Source organism: Rhinolophus sinicus, linkage group LG13, assembly GCF_036562045.2.
Source record: "Rhinolophus sinicus isolate RSC01 linkage group LG13, ASM3656204v1, whole genome shotgun sequence".
Lineage (NCBI taxonomy): Eukaryota > Metazoa > Chordata > Mammalia > Chiroptera > Rhinolophidae > Rhinolophus > Rhinolophus sinicus.
The window spans coordinates 41,394,938-41,405,193 of NC_133762.1; the positions used below are offsets into that span (position 1 = coordinate 41,394,938).

The following is a 10,256-nucleotide window of genomic DNA, read 5'->3' on the forward strand; positions in this document are numbered from 1 at the left end:
GGGAATGTCTTGCTAGAAGTGGAGACAATCCAGAGCTTGGACCTCAGCTAGGGGAGTTCACATGCCATTGCAGTTATGCTGAACTAGCTGAATCGAGACTACCCAAGGGACACATCTGGGCGTGTTCAGTTGTATCATTATGTAATGTCGCTTTCTGTCTCTGGTAATTTTCTTTGCTGTGAAGTCAATTTTATCCGATATTAAGATAGCCACTCTTGCTTTCTTTTGATTAATGTTTGCACAATACATCTTTTTTTACTTTTACTTTCAAGATACCTGTATCTTTATATTTGAAGTGAATTTGTTAGAGTATATAGTCGGGCCACGTCTTTTAATCCACTCTGCCAATAAGCTGTGCACTTATGAGCATTTTTCACTATCTATGTTAAAATTTGATGAATAAAAACAAATCTTTTTTCAGAAAAAATCATGCTGTACAAGAGGAGTTGGAGGTGGGGAGAGAGATGGGAGATTTGGCACTAAATCCCTCATGGTGATCTGAGATTGAAAATATGAGAGGCAGAGAGAGACACCTCAAGAAACAAAGACAATGCAACATCCCAGCACTAGGCAGAGCTGACGTAACAAAAAGGAACATGGACGACTTTGTGCCCTATTTCGTCTATTAGTATTTGCCTGGCTCCTGCTCTTGCAAGCTCTTCTCTGAATTGCAGGGGGCTCGGAGCCTGGAAACTCCGTTTTGTGAGCTTCCTTGCAAGCTACATTACAGTTAGATTTTGCCAGTGGACTTCACACTTTAGAGATTAGAAAGTGGAAGGGAGAAATTATTCTGTTTCTGGCTCTAGCCATGGCAGGTGACAAGTGACCACAGGTGGCCCCAGGTCATTGTGGGCACCGGCACCAATGTCAGCAAACACAGGCTTATAAACTCCAGACCAATGGTGTTGTCAGCTTCCCGAACTCTAGGTACAACTCCCTTCTCCTTTTTCTCATCCAGCTCTCCCGACACCTTTATATCTAATGTCCAGCATTGTTTCCCTGTTTGAAATGCCTAGAATGAGTTGTTTTCCTGACAAGACAGACTGACACATAACTTTTCTTTCAGTCTGAAAAAAAAAAAATGAATCAAATCCTATCATTTACCAACACTCTCCAAAAATGGCGGGTGAAGCAAATTCATACGCTCAGCTGTTCATCTTTGGTTCTCTCCTTAGAGGTGTACCTGTCTGTACCCCCGTACTTGGCCCACCTCCCATCTAAAGTCCTAGAACCATCACCTCTATTGCATCCTTGACCATTTTGAGTCCCTGTTGATCTGCACTGCTGTTATTTCACATGTATGTATCCCCCAGCTGTGCTCCACAGCAACAGGCCTCCACCTTGGCACACCTCACATCGTGCGGGACTGCCCCCTCGACTGGGAACCTCAGAAGGTTGGATGGGTACTGCTTATCCTTGACTCCTTGCATGCTTGGCATGGAGCAGGTTCTTCCAAAATGTTTAACAACAGCGCTGTGTGGAGCCTGCTGCAGAAGTTGATGGGCTGATGAGATGTGCTGTTCTGCTAAGCCTTAGGTTCAAGAAGTATCCAGGTGGGGTCCCCTTTCTACACTATTTCTCTGGAAGTCAACTGATAAGAGTGTGTCAGTGTATGCAGAATAGGATCAAGGAGAAGCTGAGGCCTGGCCCCAGGGGGAGGATCTGGGACATAGAGATTACAGGACGATTGACTGAGGTGCCAAGTAGCTTTAATGAGCCCGAGCACCTCTTACCCACTTTGTCCCTCCCTTCCCACTCTCAGTCCCCCTCCTTCAGTTCTAGACAGGTCCAGCCTGCCCGAGGCTCTGGAGCTTCTCCAGCGGGAGATGTTAAGCCTTCTGCCCCCTCAGCCGCTCCAGGCGCCTCCGAAGGTCTGGGGGCACCTTGGCCCCCGCTGCCAGCAGCTCTCGCAGTCTCTGTTTGGGAGTCTTGGTGAGGTGGAAATTGCAGGGGACCGGGCCCTCTTCAAAGGTGACCCGACAGCTCCGTGTCGCTGAGTGGTAGCCCTCCGCGCTGGCAGTCACCATATAGTCCCCTGGGGTCAGCAGGCGCCAGTAATCCCCGCCCCACGCTAAGAGAAGTGAAGGGAAAATCAGGGCCCAATGATCCTCAGCTTCTGCCCCAACCTAAAGCCCTCCCACACCTCTACCACGGCCTCCTCCGCACACACACCCGTTGTCACATCATGGTTAATCCCGTCCACGGCAATGACAGCGTCAGCAATCCCGAGCTCCGTGTCCTTGTCCCGGACAATTCCCGCAATGCCCATGCGCACCTGTGTGGGAAACGGTCATTAAAACCCTTTCCCGTCTGGCTGAGGACATGACCTTCAGCTCATTTTCTACCTCTGTTGCCCCATAAACTTGATAAAAGTGGTAAATCTACTACATTCCTAGGTGACAATACTCTGGTTAAAAATACCCCCTGCTGATAAATTGCATCAGGACTGGGAGAACTACAAATAGTTCTCTAAGGCTTATCTTAGGGCTTCCCCAAGTTCAGTGACCCTTGTTACGGGCTTATCATTTTGGAACCCTTGGAAGTTATACGTATGGATCCATTGCAAGGGACATGAGTTGCTGTAGAATATGACGTGTCTGTGCCACAGCACTTCCTGCACTTGCTTAATGGGAGTCATTTCTGAGAACAGCCCTCCTGAGAACAGCTCTGGGACAGCTCTGTGGGGTCTACTTCTACTAACAGTGTCTGATGCTGTCCTGCTGGCAAACTGTGCTTCCCGTCCCATGACCCTCCAAGCCAACCTGAGGGCCCAGGGCATCTAGTGAGTCAGAAGGCTCAGCAGGACCTTAGATGACCCCTTGGTGGGAGCTGAAACCTGAATGGAAAGCAGGCAGGTCGGGAGCAAGATGAGTAGACTGGGGGTGGGGATTTGAGTCAGACCTGTTCCAGGTAGGTGAGGAGGGCGTCTTTGTTGTTCTCCCACTCCTGGGGCAGCTCATTCTTGTGAGGGAACTTGTCACAGGACAGCTCCACAGTGATCTCAAAGCAGTTGGTGTGTAAGTAGCTGAAGTCATTCATGCCTATAGGGGAACCACAGACACTGGAGCCCAAGGGGGCAGGATGGGAGCCCCACCTTCTTGGTGCCCTTTTCTGGGAGACACTCCCGCGTAGGAATTGACACCAGAGCTGTACGTGACAGCAGATTGTCTTATTGGGGTAGGATTATGGGGACAGGGCTACTCCACCCTCAGGCACATACTCCCGGGGACTGTATGCCAGTCAGCCCCGTTGATGACGTTGCCATACAAGGAGAAGTCCTGGCTGTGGCAGGGTCGGCGATCTGGGTCCTGCATGGCGCGATTAGTGCCAGCATAGACGGTGCTCAGCCAGCGAAACACAGCATCATCCGGGGTGGGCGTGAGTTCGCGAGCAGCCCATGGGGTCCGAGTCATGTCGAACGGGTAGGATACCACGAGCTCACCCCCGTGGAGGTTGGCGCTCAGCACAAAGGGGATCCGTTTCATCCACTCAATCACTGCCCATGTTTCCGGAGCCACCTGGACAGGGGCAGGTCAGGAAGGGCAGAGACAGAGACAAAGGGCCCCAGGATGGCCCTCCACCACTGCCCCCAGAATACTCACAGTGGCATTGGGCAGCGTGTAGTAAGTGGGCAGTGGCAGGTGATGGTTGGGGACAGTGTCAGGTACCAACCCATCATCCTCTGCTTCCCACAGCGGTGTGTTCAGGTCAGCAAAATTATGGTTAAGGTCAATGCCTTGCTGGTTCCAGCGGCCCTCTGCCCAGCCCACCAGCTCTGAGCCCTAACAGGAAAGGGGCTTGTTCAGCCAAGCAGCCTCCAGGCACCAGAGGAAAAGAAACAGGGTGGCCCTCGTGCCAGGTGGCCTACCCGGTGGAAGGCAGCCTCATAGCCATCGGGGTTCATGGAGGGCAGCAGGTGGATGCGCGTCTCTGTGAGCAGCCGGGTCACCCGTGGGTCCCCTCGCAGGAACTCGTGGCACAGGAACTGCATCAGGAGCAGGAGCAACTCCCGCCCCAGGGCCTCATTCCCGTGCATGCCGGCCACATAGCGCACCTCAGGCTCTCCTGGAAGCACACAGGGGCTCATAGCTGGCTCGTGCCCATGCCCTTCCCCGTGCCTACCTCTCCCACCCCACCTGCCAGTACCCAGCTCGTGCTCTCCAGGCTGGTCTGACATTTCCATCACATACAGCTTCAGGCCCTGGTTGCTCTTCCCGATGCTGTAGATGCGGGTGATGTTGGGACACTGCTCGTTCACTTGCTTCATCAGCTGGGGGGCGGGGGTGGGGGGGTAGAGTGTGGCATGGGAGGATGAGAACCAGGGGTCAGACCCCATGTGGCCATGGAAGGACTTATAAAAGCCAGTAGTGGCCCACAAAGAGGGGGGCAGCATGGCACAATACAGGAGGGGACCAGCAGCAGAGGGGAAAGCTCAGACAGGGGAGGCGCCATAACAAGGGGAACCAGAACAGAGTTTAGGGGCTAATAAGGAAGAAGCGTGAGACAGCAAGGGTGGGTGAAGGGACATGAGGGCAGTCACGGCACGTTATGCCCTGGTGGGAAGGGGACCTGAGATACGCAACTCCTCCCTCCTGGGTAACAGTGGCTATGTCTGACCTTCCTCATGGCCTTATAATTGTGATGCTGGAAGTCCAGAGGGTCAGGGGATCCCAGTGCAGGGGCCTCAGGGAATAGGCCATTGGGATCTAGAAGAGGGTGAGTTCATGTTTACCATGCGTTCATGGTAAACACGAACTCACCCTCCTCTACAGGTGAGCTCACAGTGGAAGTTATACCCTGCCCATCCAGCCCTTGTCCTACTGTCCACCTGAGACTGGGCAGGCCAGGATCTCTGCCCGGAGGCAAGGCGCGCCTCCCTCGAGCCAGGTCTGGGGCAGCAGGCGAATGAAGCGGGCCACCTGGGGCTCAGGCAAGAGGTTCAGCACTGGTGTCTCTTGGTCCGAATTGGCAGGAAATACCTGGGGGCATCAAGTCCTTTGGTGGGGCTGCTCAAACCCCAGCAACCTGGTCCAGGACTCAGGGAAGGTGCTCAGGCCTCCAAACTCCCCATCAAACCCACCCTAGTGGGCTCAGCTGGAGACCTGCACTCAGCGTCAAACACAGACCCTGGCCCATAGCCCTTGCCAAAGGACAGCCCTGGGCAGCCATGCTTTCTGGCTGAGTCAGAGCTCACTGGACCAATATGGCCATGTGACTCAGGAGCAGCCACTCCTAAAGTCAGCCAGGACCCCACACATCAGCTTGGTGTATAAAGGGGTCCAAGGAATGGAGAGGTGAGAGGTGATGCAAGGACCAGAAACCCATTGTTAGAAGGGGTGTTCCAGCAGGAAGCTGTGGCATGAAGTGGCACCCACCTATGGAAGAAGTATTTGGGGAGAATGCAGCCATGTCCCAAAGCAGCCTGGCTCCCAAGCCGCATGCGTGGCTCTACCCATCCTGACAACAATCACTTTTCTCCTGGAATGCCCAAGTGGGCATCTGTTCCTTACGCCCAGAGAAGCCCCAGCCCCGCCCAGCCCAGCACCCTACACTGGGCTGGATGCCTAACTCCCAGCATAGAGGGTCCCAGCCACCTATTGCATCACGCACCGCGTCCATCCCACTGCTGCGGTTCCTACTCCCCCACCAGGTGCGACTGTCATTGCTGAACTGGACCTTGTATGAGGTGACCCAGTCATACCTGAAAGGAGAGGTGGGGGAAGATTATCGGTAGCCTTCAGGACTCCCACACCCCAGCCCTTTTGAGTCTGCCCATGACTTCCGGGCCTTGGGTTAGCCTGCCTTACCTCCAAATAGAGCTCCTGCCCTGGGTGATAATGCCTGAGAAGCGAGTGGGGTGCTCAGCATCCACCTGAAGCCACGGCTCAGCGTCCTGCTGCTCAGCACACCAGGCCCCATCATACAGATCACCATCCTCCAGGCCTGACTGTGGGCAGAGGACATGGTGATCAGGCCCACGTGGGCAGTACGGGATGGGCCAAGATTGGGGGAAAGAAGGTTCTAGGGGTGGCCTTGCTCTGAGCCAGGGTGCTGACCTGGATGTTGAGCCGTCCTCGATGTGGTCCAAGACCATAGGACTGGCTGCTGGATGCCTCAAGCTGGTTATCTGAAACTCGCAGAGACTCCAGGCCCAAAGGTGGACAGCCTGGGGAAGGGACAGAGCAGTGAGACAAGACCAGCGAGAGAGTGGTCAGGGCAGATGGAAAGCTGAGTCTAAGCATGCCCGTGTATGGGGAAGGCTGGGGACATGCCTATGCCTATGCCTATGAGTTCAAGAGTTAGGTTAGTACATACGTGCCCCAGGGGCTGCAAATTTAGGCAGAGCCCCTAGAGGGGTGGTACCTGGTTCTTGCTCCTTGGGGAGATCAAGGACCCCTGCAGGACTGGTGGTCACCACTGGCCTGGCAGTCGCCAGAGGACTAGGGCGAGTTAGCTTCTTTCGCTTCTTCATAATAACCTTTTTCTTCTTGATGATGCGAATCTGGACGTGCTGTTGTGAGGTCCCTGGGGACCAGGAAGGCACAGCACCAGGGGAGGGAAGGATAGCATTAAAACGCCAGATGGAGAAGTCTGCCAGCCCAAGAATGCCTGTAAGCCCACAGCAAGCCCCACCACAAGTATCCAAAGACTTGAGCATGGACTTAATGGCCTGCACAGTCTGACCCAAACTACTTCTCCAGCCATTTCCTTGGGTCCTTCTCCTTCCTGACATGACCACATGCTTGGCCAGCCTCCTCTGACCCTCTCCAATGCAGAGCTACACCCAGCCACTAGAAACTATTTGATTGCTCCAAAGAGCTGAGTTTGGTTCTTTACCTCCAGGCCTTTGCACTGGCTGTCCCCTCCCCATTATACCACCCACCACCTCTGATTTTATTGCCAAATTCCCATTCTTCATCACATCTCAGATGCCCTTCGAGGAGCCCTCCTTAGCTCCAGGCTCAGTCTCCCAAAGTCTCAGTGCCGCCTCCATTATTGTGTCTGCCCTCTGGGCTGTGCTATCCTGTCCTCAAATCCATGTCTGCCTGGGTGCTCAGGCCTCCCAGGGCTGGGCCGGTGTACTGCTCATTCTTCAGCACAGGGCCTTGCACAGGGCAGATGCCACAGTTTCCCACCCACCCAATCTCCACAGGAACCTCCAGAACATGTCTGGTGCCCCTGTGCCTTTAAACATGTGGTTTTCTTCTTGGCTGCCTCCTCTTCAGCTCTTCTGATTCAGAGATGCTCACTCTTTGTGAGCAACAACATTGCTCATTTGCCTCCTCTGAGAAGCCCTCCTTGACTGCCATCCCTCCCTAGACAGTGCCCCATTCATTCCTCCAGGCAGCCTCAGTGCTCTCCCTCTCTTTCTCTAGTTCCTTCCTTCTAGCCCCTACCCTCAAGCTCTCTCCTACACGGTCTTGCTCTGAACCTCTTAGCGTCAATGCCTTTGTTCACGCCTCTTTCTCCCCTCCTCCTGGCTCTGGTCTCAGTTTCCTCATCTGTGAAAAGGGAAGGTTTGGGGCTGGAAGAGGCAGCATCTCACTGGCTTCGGGCCCAGGACTGCTGACTTGGTCTGGCCTGGAACTGGGGCTGCTGAGTCAGCATCCATTGCACAAGGCGGAAAGTGTGTGTGTGTGTGTGTGTGTGTGTGTGTGTGTGTGTGTGTGTGTGTGTATGTGCATGTGTGTGTGGTATGTGTGTGTGTGTGCGTGTGTGTGTGTGTGTGTGTTGGGGAAGGGTCGTCACACAGGGGACGGGTGTGTGGGGCAACTGACCTGAGGGAGACGTGGGCCCTAGGGCCGGGAGATCACCGTTATCCTTTCCCGCCGGCGGCTGTGCCGGGCTGCTACGCGGGGCCGGGGCCGGGGCCGGGGTCGAGATCCGGGCCTCGGTGGTCGCAGACGGCGCAAGGCCCAGCACAGAGGTGCCGGGCGCCCCCAGACCCTGACCGACGGCAGGCGCGAAAGCGGCCAACGCGAGCAGGAGACCCCACATGGCGAGGTCCACAGGTGGGAATGCGCGGGGCCCCGGCGGTCGGTGGGTTCGTCTCTTCCTGCCGACTGCTCCGGAGCCCCCCGCCCCTTCCTGCCGCAGCCGCACGCCCCCTGAGGCCTCCGGCCCGCCCACAGCCCGCTCGCTGGCCTCGGACCGGGAGGGGAGGGCGGGGGCGGAGCCTGGCGGACCCCCGACGGGCTGCCGAAGGTCACCGCACTCACCGTCCATGCCCCTCCCTCTCTGGCCTCCTTCCTGGGCTGCCCTTCACAGCCGCAAAGCCCCTCGTCAGCCTACAGGCGCTATGACCTGTAGTAGGCATCTACTTTGTGCCATGCACTATTCCAGGCTTTTTACACGTGGCCTCTCAAGCCAACCTCATTTTACAAACTGGTAAACTGAGGCTCAGAGCGGCCACTGACATGGCCAAGACAGCAAAGCTGGGAACTCGGGGAGAGGAAACTACAACCCAAGAGGGACATCCAACTAGAGCCAGTGGCTGTCTACCTAGGCGGGTAGGACAGAAAGAATGAGGGGAAACTGAGGCGGGGGTGGGCTAGGGGACGGGAGGAGGGCTGGCCCTCCAGGAATCTGTCTGACAGACAGCCCAAGGGGCCCAGCCAGAGGCGGCGCGTCCCACCACCACCACCCCAGCCCCGCCTCCCCTCTCTCCTTTCCCTCCCCTCCCCTCCTCCTTTGCTCACCCGGCTGCCACGTTCTGGTGTTACATAATCCAAGGAGAGAAGCCCCAGCCCATACCCAGCGGGCTGGGGCTGGGTGGATGGGCTCAGGCTTGATGGGCGTCCTTCCCTCTACCCTTTCTTACCGCCCCTGCCTCATTCTCCTCCCGGGACCCGCAGCCCTGGGTCTCTGTCCGCGGGACTACACTCATCCCGGGATTCCAGGGCCAGAGCGCAGGACCCTACCCATCCCCTGGAGACCTCTTTGACTCCCCCATGCTAGGGTCGCCTCCCCAGAAGAAAGGAAATGCATCCAATATGCGCCTCTGGCCAATGCTTGGCCCTTGAAAGGAATTCGTAGGGAGATACTGCCATCCCCGTGTGAGAAACGATGCCCAGAGGTGGCCAGGAATCCTCTGAAGGACGCCGAGCCGTGAGCAAGTATTTTTCGCAGGGCCGTTATCTATATAAACAATTTGAATCACCCAAAGTCAGCGTCTCAGCGCCATTTTGACAATCCTATCTCGCAGGATCTCTGGAAAGAAATACTGCCCGGTGCTCCTGGAACTGAGACCATCACCAACTCGGGCAACTTCATCACCGCGAGGCCTGGAGCTCCTCAGACATCTGGTCCACCCCACGCGCTCTGAGTAGAGAGCTCCCGATAAGGGAGTAACCGGGACAGGGCCCACGAGGGTCCCTCTTCTGCCTTGGAGCGCCCCTCCTGGACCGTTAGGTCCCAGGTGCCTGAGGGGATCTTAGAAAAACTCAAGGTAGGCGCGCCAAAGCCGTGGCTCCCTAAAGCACAGGGCCGAGTCAGGGGCAGAATGAAGAAGGTACCGCAGGCCAAGGCTTTGCGAGGGGGGTGGGGGAGGTGGAAGGCCAGGACAGGCTCCTGTGGAGCTAGAAGCTGATCTGAACAGGTCCTGTGGGCTGCCGCCTCCCGCCAAAGCCCAGTCAGGCCACTTCCCTGTCTCTGGCCCCCAACCTCATCCAAGTTTTTCAGAGGGGTATGAAGGGGAGAAAGGGGTAGGAAGGCTAAGACATCTCAGCCTCCTGAGACTCCCACCCCCTCCAAGTCAGATCTCACACAGCAGCTACATCCTGTCAAATTCCTCCTGGCTCAAAACCCTAGTGGGCTCACCTGCAAGGTCCTTCATGACAAGGTTCTCCACCCACACATCTTCCCACTTCATTTCCCCATGCTCACCTCTAGCTCTTATCTCTCCAGCCACACAGACATTCTAGCTGTTCCTCCAATGCACCAGCCCCATTCAGCCTCAGTGCCTTTGCACTGGCTCCCCAAGTTTGCATCCTCATTATTTAGATTGCCTTTCCATGTATCTGCTTCCAAGGGCCTTTCCTGACCATTCTGATGGAAGTAAGCTCCATCCTTTCTACACATACTCTATCCTCTCACCCTGTTTTATTGTTTTGTCTTCAAGTCAATCAAAACTATCTGAGACTATCTTTTCTTATTTGTTATGTGCTTACTGTGGCCTCCCCCGCACAGCAGGAGGTAAGCAACCCTCCAGAAGAGGCTTTTGCACCCAAACGTTCACAGCTACACCTCAGGGCCTA

General features: G+C 55.5%; 1 protein-coding gene across 1 annotated transcript; it reads right to left on the minus strand.

Moving 5' to 3' along the window:
• Positions 1-1,739: 1,739 nt before the first annotated feature.
• CPXM1 (carboxypeptidase X, M14 family member 1) lies at positions 1,740-8,280 on the minus strand. The gene is made up of 14 exons (XM_019733725.2): positions 7,779-8,280; positions 6,364-6,525; positions 6,057-6,166; positions 5,808-5,947; positions 5,611-5,701; positions 4,829-4,979; positions 4,618-4,706; positions 4,147-4,270; positions 3,869-4,065; positions 3,603-3,782; positions 3,221-3,518; positions 2,902-3,041; positions 2,173-2,275; positions 1,740-2,071 (listed from the first exon to the last, which is right to left on the minus strand). Exons 1-14 carry the CDS (start codon positions 8,224-8,226, stop codon positions 1,830-1,832), a joined length of 2,475 nt encoding a protein of 824 aa, XP_019589284.2. The 5' UTR covers positions 8,227-8,280; the 3' UTR covers positions 1,740-1,829.
• Between the last annotated feature and the right edge of the window lie 1,976 nt (positions 8,281-10,256).

Coding starts and splice junctions, on each gene's coding strand:
- CPXM1 (XM_019733725.2), bottom strand. CDS start 8,226: ATGGACGGTGAGTGCGGTGACCTTCGGCAGCCCGTCGGGGGTCCGCCA. Junction 3,042..3,220: donor CTGGCATACAGTCCCCGGGA/GTATGTGCCTGA, acceptor GTTCCCCTATAG/GCATGAATGACTTCAGCTAC. Junction 2,072..2,172: donor TAACCATGATGTGACAACGG/GTGTGTGTGCGG, acceptor CACTTCTCTTAG/CGTGGGGCGGGGATTACTGG.